Source organism: Nothoprocta perdicaria, unplaced genomic scaffold (genome assembly GCF_003342845.1).
Source record: "Nothoprocta perdicaria isolate Ctin4 unplaced genomic scaffold, notPer1 scaffold_170, whole genome shotgun sequence".
NCBI classification, from domain to species: Eukaryota; Metazoa; Chordata; class Aves; order Tinamiformes; family Tinamidae; genus Nothoprocta; species Nothoprocta perdicaria.
In genome coordinates this window covers 1,497,595-1,519,145 of record NW_020454872.1, presented here as the reverse complement: position 1 = coordinate 1,519,145, position 21,551 = coordinate 1,497,595, and the positions used below count along the sequence as shown (strand labels likewise).

Below are 21,551 nucleotides of genomic sequence, written 5' to 3'. Positions count from 1 at the left end.
ATTGCCACCATGCAGGGGTGTGTGCGTGTGCATGTTGCTGCATGCATCAGCTGCGCACGCATGCAAGCGGCGGGTGCGCGCTTCTGCCGCATGCTCTTGCACGCCTGTGCACACAGTGTTGCACGCATTGGTGCTGCGCGCACGCTGTGCACRTGCAATGCATGCACGCTGTGCATGCATTGGTGCTGTGGCTGTGCACGTGCGTGCTCGCTGGCCGCCTCGCTGCCTGCCGCCATTCCTGCATTCCCATCCGCTCTTCCCGGTTTCTTTCCAGTTTTTCCCCCGCGTTTATCCCGCCCCGCTACCCAAGAAGCTCCCACCGCCACCGTCAGGGGGCACCAGGGCGCCGCTGCCCGGCGCGCCGCGCGGCTTCACTGCCAGGCCGCTGCGCGCTGACGTCAGCGCGTGACGCAGCGGCGGCGCGTGGCTCCGCCCCTGGCGCCCGGCGCGGCGGCCGCAGTCCGCGCCGCAGAGGGTCGGAGCCGGCGGCGCCCGCGCGGAGCGGAGCGGAGCGGAGCGGGCGGAACCGAGCGCAGCCCGTGGTGCCGCTCGCGGGCCCGGCCCGCCCCGCCGCAGCACCATGGCGGTCCCGGACTCGGCCGGCGGCGACGAGGTGAAGCAGGCCAAGGAGATGGAGGACGCCGAGAAGTTCTCCTTCATGGCCACCGTGACCAAGGCGCCCAAGAAGGTACCGCCCGGTTCGGGCCCGGTACCGGGGCCGGCTCGGCGGGCGGGAGGCAGCGCCGGCCCTGCCCCCGCTCTGGCAGGAGCGGCCCGGGCCTTCCCGAGCGGAGCCGGGCCCGGTGGCGGAGCGGGGCCGCCCCGGGGGCAGAGCCAGCCCTGGGGGGCCGTTTGGGCCGGGGGCTGCCCGTGGCGGGGGGGCGCTGGGCCCCGTGGTGCCGCTTGGCCGAAGCGGGGGTACCGCGCGGCCCGGCGTCCTGGGCACCCCCGGGGAACCGGGCCGAGCCGCTGGCCCGGCCCACGGCACCTGCCCAGGGCACCGGCGGGGCGCAGCGGGCGGCCAGCGGGCGCGGGGCGATGGGGCCGGGCAGGGAGCGCGGCCGGCCGGGGGGCACCCCCAGGTCACCCCCACCCTGCCCTCCCCGAGGGCCTGCCCCGGAACCGCCCCGAGCCCCGCGGTGCCTCCCGCCCAGCGCCGCGGTCCCGCTGGCACCAGTGGTCCCGGCGCTGCCGGCAGGGCAGCCCCTGCGGAAAGGCCGCCGGCATTGCTGCCTTTGGGACGTCTCCCACCGTCCCGGCTCCCGCTGTGCAGCCGGGGCCCCGCTGCACCTCGCGTGTGTTTATCCGYGCTGCGGACGTAGCCCGGAGCGAGGAGCGCAGGAATGCGGAGCTGGGAGCTGCCGCTTCCCAGCCAGGCACGGCGCAGACTCGGAGCATTTATTTTTCTTTTCCTCTTCGCTGTCAGCAGCTTCCACGAGAGCCACCGGCGCGAAGCCGTGCGGATGCGGCCGGCCAGCCGATCGGAGCGGGAAGAAGAGCTCCGAATGCCGACGCGTATCCCACGTAGGGCGCAAACACAAGGAGCACRCGGGAACATGAGGGTCGGGGCTGCSTCGGGGCTGGTTTTGGAGCCGCCGTGACGCTCCGGAGCTGCCGCAGCCCTTCCCAGCTGCGCGATGCTGCTCAAGGTGCCCGGAGCTACGCGAGGCATTTGAGGCCGATAACATCAGCAGGGAGCGCGCGATGCAGCCCAGGGCAAGGAACAAAGCGCGCCGGGCCGCGCTTCTCCTTGCCTGGCTGGCTACGGTGAATAGCGCCGGAACGGCCCTCGTGGGAGAAGCTGGCCCTGGCTCGAGGTGTTTTCATGCATCTTTGGAATCGGGATTGCAGGGAAACCATTAACATGCTTTTTCCCCCTGTTGCAGCGTGAGTCCGAGCGACTTGCGCACAGCCCGGCGGGGGTTTTTGGCTCCTCGAGCTTGGGTGACACGGTTTGCGTCAGGAGCTGGAGCCGAGGGAAGCGTCCCCGAGGTTGGGGACGTCCTGAGCTCCTTTCTGTGCCCAAGAGCTTTGCAAGGAGCCTGCGGTCATGCCAGGTGCCAGAGTTGCCCATGGGCAGCCCATGTTCAGCACCATGGGATGYGCTTCCCGTGGGGCCGAGCCCAGCTCGGCCACGGAGAGGTTCCCGCGCGTAGCTGACAGACACGGTGTTGTCCTCGGAAGGGGAGGCCGGGATCCCGGCTCCCGGAGCGATCCCGCGCGCTGCGTCACCGCCCGCGGCGGGGGAATCCTCGGCTTGGTTATTTCCCTCCTCGGCGCTGGCTCGGTTAAGGTGAAAGAGTGAAGCAGCAGGAGGTGAGAGATTAAGAGATTAACGTGCTCGACTCCGAGTTACGTCGCAGCCAAAGCAGGAGGGGAACGGAGCTGGAGAAGCGCCGAGGCTTCCCTCTCATAGGAGCGAATTTGGGCTCATTTAAGTGGGCAGGAGCTCAAGGGCAGGCCGTGCTCTTCTGCCTCCCCGTGTCCCATCATCTGCACGTCTGCGCATCCGCTCCCCTGTCTYCCGGCAGTCCTGGAGGTGCCCTTGGATTCGGAAAGCAGCCGCTGTGGCGTCAGCGGAGCCGTGGAGCTCCCTGCGGAGCGGGATGCGACGTGACGCTGCGCCGGGAGCCGCTGGGGCCTCGCGCGTCCGTCCCCGGCTGTCGCTTCACCCCGTCCGCCGTGTCGCGTGGCACCCGCCGGCCCGTAGGATTGGGGTCGGTGCGAGCGTGGGATGTCCTTCCCGTGTCCCGGTCTGCTCCTGTCCTTTGCTGCGGCAGCCGGACACGCTGCCATTCTGTGGATGGATCCACTCGTTCCTGCGGCACGCGCCCCGCTGCCGGCATCAGAGGAGTGCGGGCGCTGCGGAGCTGCCACGGAATGGCCCCGAGGGCAGGGAATGGCTGCTGGGATGACCCCYGTCCCCTGGGAACGGGGTCTGCATTCCCCCCTCGCTCCCTTCCTCCCAAGCACCGTCTCKGCTGCCGCAGTCGGAGCTCGCGGGTTCTGACCTTGCTGCAGCCGCCTCCYGTGTCCCTTCCCAGCTTTCTGCTCCGCTTCTCCCGGTCCCCAGGGGGATCCATCTCCTCTGTAGCTCCGTCAGGAGGACACGGTTGTCCGGGTTTGTTCGGACTGAGCTGCCGGAGCCGCTTGTTTTTCCCTCTTTTTTTATTTCACCCCTCAAATAGGCTTGTAAATCTTGGCTGCTTGTCCCCGTGGGTTCATTATCTGACTGTCACCTCCTTACCCAAATCCTCTCCCTCTCCTCATCTCCCTGCAATTTTTCCTTCTCATTATGAGCTGCTGGGATGTTGCTAAGGGATCGTCCTGCTCTTTGTACCTGGCCTGGGATAGATCTGTCTTTTTYCTTTGGATGCAGGAAGGCTGTAGTAAGTGAAGGCATCGCTGTGGTGAGATGTTCGGCTCCCTAATTCCCGTGGTGAATGCGAATCCCGCGGGTGTTTAGAGCTAAGGTGATTTACTGTGTAGCYGCTGGGGGCTGGAAGCAGACCGACYGTTCATTAGAGGTGCTTTGCTAAATGAATCTTCATTATTTCTGTTTTAAGTTGCTCTTCACCAGGAGGAAGAAAAGAGTTTTGAAAAGAGTTTTGGGGGTTCTGACCGAAAATGAGCAGCTTTCCAAATACCTTGCAAAGGGGGTTTGCATCTCCCTCCTCCTCTTGCTCCTGCAGGTGTGGGAGGTAGGCTCCGTTTTTGCTCCAGTGTCTGCTCTTTGGAGCTAGGAAGGGAGTGGGATGTTCGTTCCTGTAGCCGTCGGAAGCAGCTCTTGTCACGTTGGGATGGTGCCATCTCAGTGGAGCTGGTTCTCCCGCTTGCCCCATTCCACTTCCAGTCTGGACCTTGAGATCTCTTGGTGGGATCCTCCTTCCCGTGGAAGGTGCCAGGTCCAGTGTTTTCCTTAGGCCTTTCCCAAACGTGAGGTTGTCTTGTGCCAAGGACCAGCCTCCAGCAGCCTTTCTGTGGGAGCCTGGCAGTTTTCCCCAGGCTACTTTTCCAGCCTGTGCCAGTGTTGGAGCCCAGTGCTCCCTTCTCCAGGCTGTGCTTTGAACTTGGGAGCTGTTGCTGGCTCTACAAAACTGCCCTGCGTGGCCAGGCTGGGTGAGTTTTGCGGGTGATCCCGTCRGGATTCCTCCAAGGGGACAGCGAGGGGATTGTCCCCGTGTTGGAGCAAGGAGAAGCGTGGGACGCGCTGAGGAGACCTCGCGCGCGGCTGTGTCCTCCTCGTCCGGAGCTCCCCGTGAGCGACGTTCCCGGCGTTCCCCGCTGCGCTCTTTCGTTAGCGCCGCTTRTCTGGGGACTCTGACTCCCGTTTGGGGGTGGCTCGGGGTGACGTTTGAGGTGGTGGTTCCAGAGCCTGTTCCTGGCACCGTTGCCCACCGGGTGYCAAGGACCTTGTGCCGAAGGTTCTGCATCTTGGAACCGCTTGACCTGATCCCCCTTTGTCAGGGAATTGGATCAAGGGGTGCAGCGCAGGCAGCCCAGGGAGTCCTCCTGGTGAGCAGGACCATCTTGGGCCGTCTCTGTGAGCTGCTCCGGAGCCCTCTCTGCCCAAGGATACTCTGGRTACTCTGCCCGGTATCCAAACATCTCGGGGCCACCTTTATATCTTGACCATCTCCCCTTGATTTTGCCCCTTTCTGCAGTGTCCCCCTTCAACCTTGGGCTGAAGGTGGTCCCGACGCGTTGCCCCGACGCAGGGCAGAACCCCGGGATGTCTCAGCGGATGATCCGAGCACGGAGCTGCCTTTGGGGGTGTTCGGGGAGCAGCGCCGGAGCCGAGGCCGCTCCCGGGAAGGCGATCCGCGGAAGCTGCGGCCATTCAGGCCCTCTGGGAGGCCGCCCCGCTTGCCCAGGCGCCTTGGGCTGCCGCAACTGTGAATTTTAATTACGCTCGAGGATCAATACGGTGGCCTTGGTAACGAGCTCGCTGCTGCTGCAGAATCTGTTTGCTCCAGGTTGGGGACAGCCAAAGAACTTAGGTGGCCGGGGACGTGATGTTCCCGCTGGGCAAACAGGCCGCATTGTAATTCGGGTGAGGATCCCGCGGGCCTCCCGCTCTGCTTCCCTCCGGCTGCCTCCTGCAGAGGCAGGTCCCGTTCCCGGTGAAGGAGCCGCTGGATTCGGAAGCAGGAATTTGAGCAGGGCCTGCAGGATCYTAGTTGGTTCCTTCCTGCTTTGTAGCTTGAGGGGAGGTTGGAGCCAGGAAAGGAGATTCCTTGGAGCTTTGCCTTGCTAAGATCCGCTTTGTTTTCTCCTTTCAAGCGGCCTGGGCTGATACTGGAGAGGATATCTGGAGCCCTGGATATTGCACTGGAACTCTGGATATTGCACATCTTTTTTTTTTTTTTTTTTTTTTTTTTTTTTTTTCTGGCACTGTGGGAAGAGGCTTAAGTCCAGCCTGGACGAGTTTTGGAGTGAAAGCATCCGCCTGATCCCTCTTGACCTTGGGCATTCCCAAAGACATTCCCCAAGCCAGAATAAGCACTACGTGTTGGTGCATAGGTGGGTGATGTCCGTCCCTTGTCCCACGACACGCAGCGCGTGGCTTCATGCGCGGTCCTGTCCGTGCCACCATCCTAGCCAGGGAACTCTGATGCCAACTATCGTGTGCCCCTGCTCTTGGTGGCCTGTAGGTGAGTGCTGAGCTTGCTCCTGCAGGGTCTGGGGTCCCTGGTGTCCCCAAGGCCCTCGTGGCCATTCCTGCAGGGTCTGGGGTCCCTGGTGTCCCCAAGGCCCTCGTGGCCGTTCCTGCAGGGTCTGGGGTCCCTGGTGTCCCCAAGGCCCTCGTGGCCATTCCTGCAGGGTCTGGGGTCCCTGCTGTCCCCAAGGCCCTCGTGGCCATTCCTGCAGGGTCTGGGGTCCCTGCTGTCCCCAAGGCCCTCGTGGCCATTCCTGCAGAGTCTGGGGTCCCTGGTGTCCCCAAGGCCCTCGTGGCCGGCTCTGCTGAGCTGTTTCAGCCCCTCAGGGCTGCGCTGCCTCCAGCCCCCGTACCGCGCTCTGCGGATCGCCGTCTCCCAGCCTGGCTGGCCAGGGGATGTGCCTGAGCTAATTAGTTGACCCAGCAAGCTGAGCTAATTGCTTTCCGCATTGTGCGCCGCTGTGGTCCCGTGCCGGAGACCGGCTCCATCAGCACCATCGGGATGAGGCCCTGCATGGAGCCAGGAGCTCCATCYAGGAGCAGCTTAAAAGCAGGATTTTAAGGATTCCGGGTGTCCAGCTCTTGCCCACTCCCTTTTTGCCTGCGATATCCCTGCAGAGGGAGCACGGCATAATCCTTTGCCATGAACTCTCCCGAGTCCAAGGACCAGCTGCGTTATCTCCTGCCGGAGCGCTTTCCCTGCACCTTCGACCTCCAGGTGTTTATAAGGCTGTAATTATTCCCAGTTACTTTTTAACAGTCGGCCACTTAAAATCGCATTTATTTTATTTAATGYGGGCTGCTGTTTATTTTTCCCTTCGCCAGCGTTTCCAGCGATTCCCACGATGACTAAAACCAAGCGGCAGGTTCCAGCCCTTCAACCTTTGGAACGGGCCCGTTTCATTCCTGTTCAGCGTCGAGATTCACCCAAAAAATCCCTAATTCCCATCTCGTATGCGCAGAAACTTGTTTTTTTTTTCCATTGCTTTAGCCAAGCAGCCCTTCTTTGTGAGCGGAGGCTGGTATGAGGGCTTGGCCGCTTTGCTTGGCCAGGTCTCRGCACTCTTTATTTCCTTGTCGGAATGGCAGGAAGATTTCCGAGCCCGGGCCTGGCAGCCGGCAGCGATTCCCACGCAGGGACTCGCAGGCCGTGGGGAGAGGTCCCTGCCCTGGGAACGAGCCCAGTTTGGAGCTGCAGGTTTACCTGGAAGCGGCACCGGCTTTGCCCGCTGCTCTCGGTGGCTCTTCTGGGAAGCGTCCTCTGGGAAGGGCTCTTGCCTCCTGCTCGGGACCTTCAGATCCCCCCGGGGACCTGGGTGGCTGCAGGAGCAAAGCCCCGTCCGCCCTGCAGCGACGCGGCCCAAAAGCTGCTCCCCTCCTGCCTGGACGAGCTGCCCGGCCCCACGGCGCCCCGCGGTCCCCTCCTGGAGACACCCCAGCTCTCCCAGGGCTTTTGTCCTCCCCGCGGCCGCCTCGGTTGGATGCGATGAGCTGCTTTGGGGAAGAAATGAACGGAGGCAAAATGGTCTTTTAGAAACACATGAATGTCCCAGCCTGCAGGATCCTGGGAGGGAACGGCCTGCYGCTTCCCAGGCGGACGCCGTGCCGGGGAAACGGCCTTTCCGCCAATGAGGAATTGCTGCCGGGCGCCTCCGTGTTGGGAGCTGCCATCTCCGGGCCCGCGAGAAGTCGTCCTGGTTGGAAGTGGCCGATGAAGGCGGCTCCGCCGTGTCCGTGAGGCTGGTGAAGAGGATGAACGCCGATTTGACATGCAAGGCACGAGCTCGGTCATGCTGGAAATGACGGGCTCAAGAGGTGGGTCACACAAGGGCAGAGCGGGCGGCCGGGACCCCCAGGCTCTTTGGAAAGCTTTTGTTGACAAGAGGAGACTCGAGGAAGGGAACTGGCTGCTCTGAATAGCCCCGGGCTCCGCCGCTGCCTCCTGGCCATCACAGGGAGGTCCTGGCGCCCTCAGTCCTTGTGGGCTTTCTCCTGGGGTCGCAGAAGCTCTTGCGGCGGCGCCACCAGCCCGTGCTCTTGTTCGGTTGTTTCTCCCCGGGCGCCTGCTCCGTGTCCCGTGGCGGCTACGGAGCAGCCCGGGAGGCCGCGGCGTTGCCGGCGCTTCCCGCTCGCTCCTCGTCCCCGCTCGTCTGCAGCGGGAGCAGCCGGGGTGGCCGAGCTGGTCACGGGGCGCCGGGCGCTCCCTTCCCCAGCCCGCAGCCGCCGTCTGTTTGCCCTTCCCGTGTTGCAATAATTAAACAAACTGTATTTGCTGTGGGCGCTCGCGGGGCTGCCCTGGGGCCGGCCGGCTCCGTCTGCCCACGCGGGCACCGGTGCCGCCTYGTACGGCGAGAAGACGGCTGCCCAAGTGGCCTCTTAGCTCCCTGGAGGCTTTGGGAAGCACCGAGCTGYGTGGTGGCCGGTGTTCGCCTTGGAAGGGCTTGGAAAAGGAGAGTGCCCATCTCTCCTGCCCCGCTTTCGAGCTGTAATGCCGTGTTGGAAAGACGGAGGCTTTTCCTGGGGCTGCCTCCGCCACGTCCCCCTGCAGCGTAGCCAGCGACGTGGTCGCGATGGCAAGAAGAGCCCCTGAGCCCCCTTCTTGGAGAGCTCCGGGTGAAAAACCAGCGCCGCGTTGGGTTTTCTCCTTGATGGCCAATTGCTGGGACGAAAAATATTTTCCTTGCYCTTCCCCACTGAACTCCACCCGGTCGGAAGAGCTGTTCCCAGCAGGACAGCACGTGGGACCTGGAGGCYGTCCCAGGAGGGGGCTGCGCTCTTCCCTCCTCGCCCCAGCCCAGGGCTTTTCCAAGGGACCCCAATTCCCGTGCCGGGGGTTACGGGATGTCCCCAGCCGYGCTCATTCGCCGCCGTTGCGGGGGCTTTGGTGCCCACGCGCCCCGGCCGCCGGGAAGCCGCTTGCAGCGTTTCAGGATAATTTTAGCCAGGGCAGATTTTGCTAAGCTGCCCAGTTCAGATGAGCTCTGGTAAAGCCACGGTGGGGATTACTGTGGTTAATTGAGCACTTGGTGTCTTTAGCGGTGTTTTTTTCTTTCTTTTTAATATATTTCTTTCCCCCCATGCTGGATTCAGATTCCCCTTTTCAAAACTGCTGGTTTCTCCCCAAAATGGTGTTGTGCCTGGCTGGGTGCTACAGCAGGTTCTGCCAGGAGGGACCAGCATCCCAGGAGGTGTCGGGATGCTGGGGGACCGTCCCCACCATCTCCTCCTTGCATCCCGGACAAGCTTTTTCCCCCAGGAAGCCATCCAAGCAGTGGGAAGGAGGCCTGGCTCCRGTGCCCTGGCTGAAACAGGGATGAAAAAGACCTGCAGCTGGAGCAGCAAAGACCTGGTGCTCTGCTTCTCCTCCTAGCTCCATCTCTTCCCTGGAAACCTTCCCCTGAAGTGGAGAAAATTCCTCAGCCTTAAGCTGTTTTAAAGCCAAGAACTGCTTTATAGGGCCTGTTTACACTCTCTGCTCTGAGGACTTGCCAGAGGGAGAGGTTTGGAAGGGCTAGAAATATTGCTGATGTTGCTGGTGATGTTTTCCTCCTCTGGAAACACCTGTGGACAACGTGCCAGGTGACACGGGACTTCCTCGGGCTGTCCAGAGATCAATCCAAGAAGGGCACCTTGAAGAACCAAGTGGTTCCTTGCCTGGGGAACCGGTGTGTCCTGTCATCGTGGACCTGCCCGTTGGCTCCTCTTATCTCTTGGTACCAGCTCGCCCAGCGGTTTCGTCCTGCATGAACCAACCCAAAACAGCTGCGAAAGCGAAGCCTGCGAGCTCCGGGTAACGCTCCCCTTCCTTCCCCGGAGACAAATTGCACGAATGTGGATCAGAATCACGTGGCATCTGCTGGGAAATCTGCTCCGGGGAGCAGATATCGGGTGGGAACGTATCTGATGCGGAGGAGCTGCTGAAATCCTTTCGAAGGCAGCACCCGCCAAGAAATACGGGCTTCTTGCCTGGGTTTGATAATGGTCTGGAGCTGGTGCCAGCAGATCGGTGCGCACCCGTCCCTTGGAGCCGTGTTGAGGTGATGAGCTGCTTGTTTTGGGGTGCATTGGGAGAGGTTGGGGCTTTTTAGGCTTTTCTAGTTGTTAGGGGCTCGGTGCTGGGGACTTTTCCTGCTGTCCAGCCTCTTGGAGGAGATGCTGGACGTCCATCGCCCTGTACCACCATGCGCGTCCTCCTCATAGCTAGGACTTAACCTGGGGGTGCCATGTCCCCGTTTCCCATCCTTGAGGGTGCAGGCCAAATACCAACGCTGTTTGTTGACCATCAACTGGATTTCTCCAGGAATCTGGGCTCCCTTTTATCATCCAGATAACCCCGATGGTGCCGTAGGCCATCTTGAGCTTGGACTTTGAAGTTCGTGGATGATCTCAAATAAATAATTTCATTCTTTTTCCCCCTTGAAGGCGGTATCCCACATGAAAGCTTTYGGGGAGCTTTTGGGATTGTCCTGACCGGCAAACCCAGCCTCGAGGCCGCCGTGACTTCTCTCTTTCCATCATCTCAGTGTCTCTGGGACCCTTCTCGAGGTCTCCTGGGGATGCTTTGGTAATCCAAAATTAATCCAGGCAATCCCTGCAACGATGTTTTAGCCCCCTTCAGTGGCAAAATTAAATCCCACGGGGCCACGACCAGAGGGAAGGGACCACATCGGGTCCTGGAGTCAGCTGCCAGGGTGAGGGTCTCCGTGCATGGTGGGCACGGGTGCCTCGCTCTTTTCCCGTTGGCCAAACACATGGGATGTTTGCAACAGTGGAGCAATTTGGGGCCTTTTTGCCTCCTTTTAGCCCAGGTCGCTTGAACGTGATGAGATGCTGGTAGATACTGGAGCCTTGAGTTGCCTCTGGCTGAGCGAGGAAGGAGGGGTGGCTGATTTAGAGCTTCTCTTACAAAGGAAACATCTGTAACGCAGAAGACACTGCAAGTCAATGCAATGTCAGCCGCTTCTTGTTGAAATGTTCTCTCTCGCCTTCCCTCTTCTCTTTTCCCCCTCTGCTTCTCGTGTTGTTTTTCGAAGGAGGTGCCGTGTTTTTAACCTGCGGGATGCCCTGCTCCTGGGGAGGTGTTTGGAGAAGCATGAAGGAAGCAAGAGTTTCTGCTGGCACCACCCCAGCTTATTTGCTGTCGTACTGTTTTGGGGGGAAAAGTGTTAATTTGGACCCGTTGGTGCTGGGCGTGTTGCAGTGTGGACGGTGCTCTGAATGGCCTGGGTGTCTCCGCCTGGGCACAACTTGCCTGGAGGATTGTGTGGGTTTTGTGCTGGGTAAGGGGTGCGATTTCCTTGGCAGGAAACCCAAGGAGACGGGCATGGAGTAATGGGGATGGATCAAGGCTTTCTTGGGGCTTTTTTTAAAAAAAAGAAATCTCAAGTGTTGGGTGTCAAATTTGCTGTAACCTTCTGAAATGATCAGAGGAGAGGGTCCGCTCTGGGGCTCCTGTAGCCACAGCTCTGTTTCTAGCTAGGTTTGCTCACGCTCAGCTTTGTAACTACAGCAGTCAAGGTAGACTGAAGGCACYGTGGGCCGGAATAGCCTGGAAAGATGCCGTGCCATAAGGAGCACCCGCTCATTTAACCGTTTGCTTCTCCTTGCTCGTTTCAGCAAATCCAGTTTGCGGATGACATGCAGGAATTCACCAAGTTCCCAACCAAGACTGGCCGTCGGTCYCTGTCCCGCTCCATTTCACAGTCTTCCACCGACAGCTACAGCTCTGGTAGGTGCCAGGCAACTTGCCCTCCACGTGATCATCTCCTAAAATAACTTTTAATCAGGTGCTGAGCACTGGATTTTGCAGAAATTTGGACTAGTGCAAGGCTGTCCCCGTGCAATGTCCTTTGTGCCTTGAAGAAATCTCGCTTAGCAGTGAAATTGTTTGCCTTCAGCATAAGAAAAATCTCTTAGCTCCAGCCTTTTTTGGGGAAGGAGGAGTGTATTTGATTGCTTCTGCTCTGACTAGTGGCTCCAGCAAAATGAAGCTGGGCTGGGTTTTAATTTACCTGCCTTCCTTTCAGAAGGGTTTGTTAATCAGCCTTGTTTGTTCTCATAGTTAAACTTCAATGTACAAGTTAGCCTGGTAATTTTAGAGGTAATATGAGTGCAAAATTCATTCTGGGCACTGCCTTTCCTTATGAGATCTGTAGTCTTGGACATTATCACGTGCGTGCAGTAAAGCCTGGTAATGGGACTTAAATGCACCTGCACGGTAGGAAGTTCACAGCAGAAATCCAGGGATAACATGCACGTCTCTCCTGGGCTAGCTGCCTCCTACACCGACAGCTCGGATGACGAGGTGTCCCCCCGGGAGAAGCAGCAAACCAACTCCAAGGGCAGCAGCAATTTCTGCGTGAAGAACATCAAGCAGGCAGAGTTTGGGCGCCGGGAGATCGAGATCGCCGAGCAAGGTGAAGGTGGAGCGTGGGGTTGGTGGGGCTGGACCTCTGGAGACCGGGAGTCGAGCCAAGGCGTTTCCCGAAACCCCTGCCGTGCTACGGCCTTGGATGCCTCGACTCCCTCGGTAGATTGTGTGGGGAAGAGCTGGACACCACAGCAAACATTATTAATGTGTTGCATCCATTCTGTTAACGCCAGCGAGGCTTAATGTGCTGCTGGGTTTGAAGGGGAAACCCTCAACGGGCAAAAATCTTGCACCGACTTCAGAGACACTAAAACTGATGGTCTCAACCCGTTCCCTTGGGGCTTGTGGGAAGCTGAGTTGCAGTTTTGGTGGGGTTGGTTGGGTAACTTTGCTTTCAGGCTTCTTATAGACATGTGTTGCCAAAGCTGTGGAAGGGGGAGATGTTGCAGGCGCGTTCAGGGCAGCCCTTTTGATCCGTGGCTGCACCATTCCCATCTTCTTTAGGTGTGTGCTTCTCACTGATGCAATTCTGCTGCAGGGCCGGTGACCTTCGTTAGCTGGGACACCTCAAATGCCTTCCTTGGGCAAAAATGTGCCCCAGACCTGTCTCCTTATGTGGTCACAAGGGTGCTTTGTCCTCAGCAGCTTTGTCAAAGTGATGGATGATGCTCACACTTTGATCTCGTGGTGGACAGACTTGCTGGGCCAGGGGTGGGGAGCAAAAACCTTGGGGCTGGATGCGTCCCGTGAGTCCCTGGAAAGGGGAGCGGGTCTGGCAGGAAGGAGTCCCTTCGGTTTTAATGCCATCATTAAARCCCTTCTGTTCCTTTTGCAGACATGTCTGCTCTGATTTCACTCAGGAAACGAGCTCAAGGGGAGAAGCCGTTGGCTGGAGCTAAGATCGTGGGCTGTACACACATCACAGCCCAGACTGCGGTGAGTGGCTGCTCATATGGGGCAGGAGCGACCCGCTTTTCCCCAGGGAACAAAGTSTCTCAGTTCCCTCCTAACCTTGAGGAACAAGAGGAGACTTCCCCRTTTTTTTGAAATCACCTTGGAGAGGCTCTGCTGCCTGTGTGTCCCAAGGGTGCTGTTTCCTGGAGGCCCTTGCTGAGGCGCCCGCGCTGCTCCGCGTTGCAGGTGCTGATCGAGACGCTGTGCGCGCTCGGAGCGCAGTGCCGCTGGTCTGCCTGCAACATCTACTCCACCCAAAACGAAGTGGCAGCTGCCTTGGCAGAAGCTGGTGAGTTTGACAGGGCCTCAGGGAAGCAGTGCTCCTTCCCAAGTCCCTTTCCTGGTTCCGTAGGTTGTCCTTGCTGCTTTTTAATCCTCTCCAGAAGGTCTAGATCGCTTTGGGAGTGGTTTGCAGCTGCTCTGGAAGTCATGAGATCTGAAATGACCCTTAGCAGCTCGGCCCAGGGCAGGGGTTGTGTGTGTGCTGCAACCCAAGAAGAGTCTGGGTTGGCTGTAGSTTTTACTTTCACCATGGCAAATGCAAATTAGCTGCTAGAGGAAATAATTCTTGCTTATTTTTGCTGCAAGGAGCGAGCTGGATACCAAGATCCAGAGCTGCTGCCATGAGGTTTCCAAGAATGGGTTGAACGTTCAGGGARGAGTAAGCAGGTCTGGTCCTGCTGTGGGCTGGGATATGATCTCTGGATGGCCTTTTGGCCCCTGTTTGGCAGCTTTCTTGGGCTGGCCCAGTACCAGGCGCTTCTCCAGTCCTCCTGTGGAAACTTTTCTGCTGGTAGTGGTGATGGAAGGACCTGGAGAAGCCGTTGTGCAAGGCTGGGTGTTGGGTTCTGCTCGGAATTTTGCTGGGCGTTTCTGGCTCTTCCAGACTCAGCAGGTGCCCAGGATGCTGCTCTCTTCCTTTTAGGCGTTGCCGTGTTTGCCTGGAAGGGGGAGTCAGAGGACGACTTCTGGTGGTGCATCGACCGCTGCGTTAATGTGGATGGCTGGCAGGCCAACATGGTAATGAGCCTTCTTCTAGCTCTTCTTCCGTGGAGCGGTCACCCGTGGGCTCCTCAGCCTCTCACTGGCACTGCCTGGCTCCTTGGGGTCCTCTGATCCTGCCCAGGCACCTGTTGGCCTCACAGAGGCTGCTGAGCCACTGCTAAGGGCAGTAGTCCAAGACAACACAGCCTGATGGCATGGGAGCATCTCAAGCCAGAGATGTTCTCCATCACTTTCCCCCTTCAGCGAGCCCTTTCTTGACTGCCCCTGCTCTTCGTTGCCTGTCCTGTAGATTCTGGATGATGGGGGGGACCTGACCCATTGGGTTTATAAGAAATACCCCAACGTCTTCAAGAAGATCCGAGGAATTGTGGAGGAAAGCGTGACTGGAGTGCACAGGTAGGAGGTTTGGGAGGGCTGCCTCCTGAGTCTGTCCCACAGAGACAAAGCATCTCTGTTAATGTTGCTCTTACTGCGTTGCTGCTCTGTGCTCCACATCTCCCTCGGCCTGGGAGACTGTGCCCTGTCTGGCCACCCCAGGAGAGCCTTGATGTCTAATGACAGCATTAAGGAGGAGTAACTCAACCAGCTTTTGTCTTCAAGGGGTGTGTTCGTGCATTGGATGGAGTTAAGGTTCTCAGAAGGATGAGCTGGGTCTTGCTCAGGCTGCAGGGCTTTGGGAGCAYGTGGGTTACCCTGATCTCGTCTCTCTGATCAGCTGCACGTGTGTCTGACCTGTCTATGTCCTCTCCCAGGCTGTACCAGCTCTCCAAGGCTGGCAAGCTGTGCGTCCCAGCCATGAACGTGAACGACTCTGTCACCAAACAGAAATTTGACAACCTGTATTGCTGTCGGGAGTCCATCCTGGACGGGTGAGTCCAGCTCTTCTCCTCATCCCTTTTGGCTCTCGTGTGGAGGCTGTGGCGCTCTCCTCTGCTTTGCCCTTGCTGGGTGCTTGCAGGACCTGGTGCCAGGGCCTCTCGCTGCCCTGRGCTGGCAGCCGGGTGCGCCTGACTAATCCCAACGCAGGTCTCTCTCTGTCCCCCAGCCTCAAGAGGACCACGGATGTGATGTTTGGAGGGAAGCAAGTGGTGGTTTGTGGTTATGGGGAGGTGAGTTTCGTGAGCTCCAGCTAGCAGAGCTGTGGGTCAGCACCCCCCGAGTCATCTGTCCCGTGAGGCTCTGCCCCGTCCCTGCATGAAGGCCACTTACCCCTGCTTTAGAAGATGTGACCTCATGAGCAGTTGCCAAGGAAATCTTGCTAAAGCTTCCCGGGAAGCTGGAGAACAAGCGCCTGCTTTCCCGGCCTGCCTCCAGATTCAGTGGGCTGCAAATACACCAGTTGCTGGGACGGCTGGCCTGAATGACAAGTACCCACGGGTGCTCCCATCTGGTGTCCCTGGACTGAATTCAGCAGCCAGCCTGGCTGTCACCGAGCCTGTAAAAGAGGAGGTGGCAGGGCAGGCTGGAGCTTCCTGATGGATAATGCTGCGGCTTGGGGGAAGTCACATCATGAACTTGCAAATGACTCCGTCCTGGAAGAGCTGGGAGCTGGCACCTTCCCTCCATCTGTGCCCCGTCTGCGGGGGTGTTTRTCTGCCCGCGCTGCCATGGCCCTGGCAGTAGCTGTGAATGCTCTTCCCGGTGGGAACGTGCTTGCTAATTTATTTAGACACCAGTGGAGTCCAGCTCTGCTCAGCCAGGAGGCTGCGCTGGCTCTCGCCCAGCATTTTTGGGCTGGTGTGCGGTTCTCCAGCTGCAAGAAGTGCTGGGATTTGTAGTCCTGGGGATTTGCCCTGGGTTTTACCCAATTTCTTCAGACCAAGGTAGCCCTTCCACCCTCCCTGGCTTTCTCTTTTGGATGGGAGTTGGAGGTCTGGGTTGCCCAGCATGGCTATTTTCAGCCAATCTGAATCTGGAGCTGGGTGGTAAGTGAGGATAGCTCTGGAGATGTTTCTTCTGCGGCTTTCATAATGGTCCCCAAAATGGAGCAGATCCTTTGTACATGCAGACCAGCAGGTGTTAGTATAGGTGAGGAGCATGGAAAACTGGACTTTGCTGGGATACTTCAGTGTCAGAGGGGAGGGATGGAGTCAGAACTGCTCTTACGTGGGCTCTGTCCCTCCCTATGCTGATGTGGGGAGTGAGGGATGGATGATCCATGCCCGGTCAGTACAGGAGAGCTCTGARTGCCAAAGGAGCCCTTTGATTTAAAGGTGAGTGGGGAAAGTCCACGCTCCTCCAGATGGGCTCTAACCTGATCTCGGAGATTTGAAGCAGAGATCCGAAGGGCTCTCACGATGCTGGGGCCTGTTCAAGCTACAAACGTGTTGAATTTTGGGAGCTTCCCTGCTGATCCGGGTGGGTGGCCTTGGAGGCAGAAATGCTATTTGTTGGGCACATGGCTGAGCCAAGCCAGGTTTCCAGGCTGGACTTGGGTGTGGGCCAGGGAGCTGGGATTAGCATCTTGCAGGTTGTTTTGAAGACAAGGGGGGCTGCTGTAATGCTGTTGTGTCCTGCAGGCTGCTTCATGCTGTCACTTTGCCTTGGCAGGTTGGCAAGGGCTGCTGTGCCGCTCTGAAAGCCCTGGGAGCGATAGTCTACGTTACAGAGATTGACCCCATCTGTGCTCTGCAAGCCTGGTGAGAGAGGTTACCTACTGCTCATAGGCATCTCGGATCTGGCTTCTTTTAAACCCTGGTGGAGGCAGAAGTGAAGCCAGGAAAACCCTCGGAGAGCGTGTGTCTCTGGGGAAGGCTTGGGGCAGCTTCTAGGGCTGGTTGAGCAGGGACAGCTTTGGAAGACAGTTTGAGGGCCCATGCGGGGCTGACTGAGTGCTCCACACACTCCTTGGCCCCTACAACATTTGTAAGAGCAAGTGTCACACCTGAACCTTTGCACGGCCCTTCCGCTTGCATCTGGTATCCCTGGGGGTGTGCATGGRTAGTCTGATGGCTGTTGTGAGCAGTTCAGGGCTGCTTGAGCAACCAGGGTCCATCCTGGCCTGGGGAATAGGTTCTCCTCATGATCTCTGTCCCCTTTTTGTCCCCCTCTGTCCCCAGCATGGATGGATTCCGGGTGGTGAAGCTGAGCGAAGTTATCCGCCAGGTGGATGTTGTCATCACCTGCACAGGTACAGCACGGAGGTGGGACCGTTGCTGCTGGAGGTGATGGAGCGGGTGCCTGGAGGCAGAATCCTCAGGAGGCCTTGGGAATAGAGGGCCATTCACTGCCATGGGCTGCTCCTTTTACACAAGCACTCAGCTCTTGGACCATAGCCCTCCTTAGCACCTGATAGGGGGACTTCACAGCCAAGTGTTTGCAAATATGTATTGTAAAAATGTATTTTGAGGTCTCTTGGGGCCTGGTGAATTCATGGAACCAAAGATGAGCTCTTCTCACGTGTGTCCCACTGTGCTGACAGCCAGGAGGGCTCTTGTCCTGGCTGAGATTCACCTCGTTGCTCCAGTCTGGGCTTCCCYGCACCAAGAGCGAGGAGGCAGAAATTAAAAGGTTTATATTTCCTTTGCCTTGGATTCATTTGTGCCCTACCTGCCTGCAGGAAACAAGAACGTTGTGACCAGGGAACACCTGGATCGGATGAAAAACAGCTGTATCGTGTGTAACATGGGCCACTCCAACACCGAAATCGATGTGGTGAGTCTGCCCGCAGCCGCCGCCCGCTGCTCTGTCCTGCTGCGCTCAAACTCATCACCCGGCGCGTCCAGCTGCCTGCCCGGCCTCATGTCCTCCTGAAATAACTGGTCCTTCTCCCCTTGCTCTCACAGACCAGCCTCCGGACCCCGGAGCTGACCTGGGAGCGCGTCCGCTCCCAAGTGGACCACGTCATCTGGCCAGACGGGAAGAGGGTGGTGTTGCTGGCTGAGGTACGTTGGGGCCTGTGCCGTGATGTTTTGGGGAGGGGGATTTTCCCCTATCTTGGGGTAAGGGAAGCACTGCGACCGCATGTGGTCAAGGAGGTGCCACRTGGCTTGTCCTGCAAAGCCAGGAGCCATCTGCATCAGCACAAGGCCGTCTGCATCTGGCTTTGACATTCGTGATCCCTGAATTCCTGAGCTCTAGTTACTCTCTGCTCKAACAGAGACTTGATTTGATTTGAGGCTGCCTGTAGGGCAAGCTGAGCTCTTGGCAAACTCCCCTCCTTTCTCCTAGGGCCGTCTTCTCAACCTGAGCTGCTCCACGGTTCCCACCTTCGTCCTCTCCATCACGGCCACCACTCAGGTCAGGACACTGCAGGGCTGGGGAGCACAGGGCGGGCAGGTGCTCTGGGGTCTCACACGAGCCTCAGGTGTGGGAACAGTTTGGAAAAAGCTTGGAACRTGCTGTGGGATGGGTGCTTGGGATCCTGCTGGCACTAGGGATGCTGTTGCCACTGCCTTTTGTCTGGGATGTCATTCTTTGGTTGCTGTCTCCTGGCTGGAAGGTAACTCTTAAACGGAGTGGTTCTGAAGTGCTATATGCCGCTGGAGAGCTGCCTTGAAGTCGGCTTCCTGACATCCATAGAGCAGGATTTTGTTATCTCACTTGCTACATCGCCAAAATRGGCAAACTGGAGGGGCTGCTGTTAATAGTTAAAGTGTTTGTGCGTGTCCACGGCCTCCTGGCTGGGTGGGACGCGGGCTGCACTGCTTGCCAGGGCTCTGCCTTTCCAAGGAAAGCGATGACTAAGTGCAGCTCAGCTCTGCGAATCGCCCTCGGTCCCCGCTGCACAAAAAAMCCCATTGCCAGGGCAGCCCAGGTCTGCACGCAGCCGAGGAGACCCGCTGGCATGGCCAGGGAGGGCRCTGATAGGGAGGGATTTGCTTTTCCCTGCACTTAAACTGTTTAAAGTGAYGGGGACCGGGTGATATTTTGTGCCTGGCACTTGGGAGAGATGCAATTTTGCTCCTGCTGAGGGAGCAGGAGAATCTGAGCCGCTTCCCTTCCCTCGTGGGTCTGTCCCTGACTGTCCCCGGGTYGTCTGTCCCCTGTGATCCCTGCAGGCTCTGGCTCTGATCGAGCTCTACAACGCTCCCGAGGGCCGCTACAAACAGGACGTCTACTTGCTGCCCAAGAAGATGGGTGAGTGAAGGGAACTGTCTGCTCGGCGCTCAGCAGCGGGTTTTTCCACTGATTTGTCCTCCTTGGGCCCAGCAGTTTTGGCTATAAGGAGAAATTCAAATCTGGGCTGCACCAAACTTCCAGGGAGAGGATGGTTCAGGGAAACCAGAATCCTTCAGGCACCTGCTGGTGGTTCAGTCTGTTGTCCTTGATGCGTCTTGGCTTTCCTTCTCATGGAAATTTCCTGGTTCTTACATAACCCTGGGCCTCTCGGCGCGTATCCAGCCCTACTCAGTGCTGTGGGCTGAGCAATGCGTCAGGGTTACGCAAGGGTGAAAACGCGCTGCTAAACGGCAGCTAAACCCTGTTTTAGCCCCCTGCCCCCGTGTGTGCTTGTAGCAGGGCCCCCTTTCTCATGCCATGGGGCAAGTGCAATGCARCAGCTCCCCAAACGCCAGGGGGGAACGTGCAGCCCCCCGAGCCCTGCTCTCCTCTCCTCTTTGCAGACGAGTACGTGGCCAGTTTGCACCTGCCTTCCTTCGATGCCCACCTCACGGAGCTGACGGACGATCAAGCAAAATACCTGGGACTCAACAAAAACGGGCCTTTCAAACCCAACTACTACAGGTCGGTGCTGGGGGACAGTGCYACGGGGCAGGGAGCCCCGTCCCTGGACACCCCAGCTCCGTCCTTGCGCCCCCGCGGCCTCACCGGCCATCCCCTTCTCTTCCAGATACTGACGGACCATGTCCATGAAGGACCAGACCACACAAGGCAAACTTTAGAGAGATTATTTTTAAAGATCATTTTATTATGTTTTCTTTTTTGTTCTTGTTTTTAACCAACAGAGTTTTTATGCTTCTTTTATCAGTGTGATTTTAAGGCCTTTTTTCTTTCTTTTTTTTTCTTCCTCTCCCCTCCTCTGTTTCACCCTTCCCTGTAATTGCATCTCAGTCTGACCTTGGCAGACAACCTGGGATTTGCTTCCTGCTTGGATGTGGCTGAAGCTGCCGGTGGCCCCCAGCCCTCCCTGCCAGCCAAGGGGGGTTCCCTTTTCTCGGCCCGCAAAGGGCAACTCGTTCCTGCAACGACGGTTATTTTATTATTGTTATTCCTGTTTTTCTTTCTTGACCTTTCCAGCCTGATTTTTGTCTCGACTGGGCTACCTGCAGCTACAGCGATGCCCTTCTGCCTTCCCCTTACGTTTTGTTCTTTGTGTGGATTCTCTGCAACTTCTAAATTGCCTTAAAGAGCCCAGTTTTAGCTGCTAGATCAGTGCTCCTGGCGCTGCCCGGGAGCCGAGTGGCGCCTGCTGGCCACCTCGCGAATAGGTGACAGGCCCCAGCCTGGGGGCTAGCGGTCCGGCTGCGGAGGAGGGAGTTCACCATTTCAGGGTGCTACTTCGGACGTGGGTCACTTACCCAAGCATTATCCTCATCTCCTTTTCTTTTTTTTCTTTTTTTTTTTTTAAATCCAAACTGCACCTTTTTTCCTTCTTTTTTTTCCCCCATCCTCTTTTCCTTTTTGGTTCTTAAACAGATATTTGAAGAGAGGGGAAGTGGCGGGGCTGCCCTGCAAGCACCCCAGATATCTTTTTTTTCTTGTTTTGTAAGGGTTCCCGGGGTTTATTTTGGGAGGGTTTCCTGCTGTTTGGAGCTGGAGGCAGAGCCCTCTCCCCCGGGTGCCACTGCTGTCCCCAGCCCTGTCCTCGCGGCTCCCCCCTCCCCAAGCTCCCCTGTGCCCAAGCACTTACACGGCTCCGACCCTGCTCTCCTCCGGGCTCTCCCCGCTCTGCGCTGGGTCTGGGGGTGTCCAGGGACCCCCCCATCCTTTCTGACCAAGCCATGGGGGGAGTGGGGGGGAGCTGTTGAAGGGGGGAGGGAGGGCGGCAGAGGTTTATTTTGTATATGAATGATTTTTATGAATGCAATATTATTAATCCTTGCAGATGAGCAATAAATCGGTAAAGTCTAATTAAACTCCTAGGAAAACAGAGCTGGCTGGTGCTGTGGGTGCTTTTTTTGCCCTCTCTGCCCCTGCCTCCCTTCTGCAGCCCCCCTGCACCCTGGGCTGGGGATGGGGTCCCTGAGCCCCCTGTCCTTTTGAACCCCTCGAGTGAGGCCCTGTCTTGGGGGGTCCTGGTTTCTGGCCGGGGGTTTCCCCTCTCCACCCCACCCCATTTTGGGGTCTGTCGCCCCCTACCCAGGCCCACCAGTCTCTTTGTGCCACTCTCAACATGGCGTCCCCCGTGCAYCAGGACGCAGCTTCAGGAGGGAGGGGACGCTCCACTCTCAACATGGCCGCGGGGGGGGGGGTGCGCGCAGAGAGGCGGGGCTGTGCGCCACGCCTAAGATGGCCGCCGGGGCGGGGCGGAGCTCCGTACGGCGCGGGCGGGACCCGGCGCCACTCCCAACATGGCGGCGGCCCTGCCCCGGCTCTCCCTGCCGCTCCCGCGAGAAGGGGGGGTGAGTCCTCGCGAGAGCTCGGCGCGGCGCAGGGGCGGCC

General features: G+C 58.4%; 2 protein-coding genes across 3 annotated transcripts in view; both read left to right on the top strand.

Annotated features, from left to right (window-relative positions):
- Positions 1–563: 563 nt before the first annotated feature.
- AHCYL1 (adenosylhomocysteinase like 1) lies at positions 564–19,870 on the top strand. Of its 2 annotated transcripts, none has more exons than XM_026036038.1 (17): positions 564–688; positions 11,276–11,387; positions 11,932–12,075; positions 12,865–12,965; positions 13,170–13,272; positions 13,909–14,003; positions 14,278–14,384; positions 14,741–14,857; positions 15,034–15,097; positions 16,539–16,627; positions 17,048–17,118; positions 17,548–17,642; positions 17,774–17,872; positions 18,159–18,227; positions 18,989–19,067; positions 19,553–19,673; positions 19,780–19,870. In XM_026036038.1, exons 1-17 carry the CDS (start codon positions 581–583, stop codon positions 19,784–19,786), a joined length of 1,581 nt encoding a protein of 526 aa, XP_025891823.1. In that variant the 5' UTR covers positions 564–580; the 3' UTR covers positions 19,787–19,870. The 2 variants fall into 2 exon arrangements, with proteins under 2 accessions (XP_025891823.1, XP_025891824.1); XM_026036039.1 differs by lacking the exon at positions 564–688 and adding an exon at positions 4,077–4,119.
- A 1,590-nt stretch (positions 19,871–21,460) lies between these two features.
- The window catches only part of STRIP1 (striatin interacting protein 1), a 9,394-nt gene continuing 9,303 nt past the window's right edge, over positions 21,461–21,551 (top strand). The window contains exon 1 of the mRNA XM_026036064.1: positions 21,461–21,511. Within this exon, the coding sequence (XP_025891849.1) occupies positions 21,461–21,511 (51 nt within the window). The remainder of the gene's footprint in view (positions 21,512–21,551) is intronic.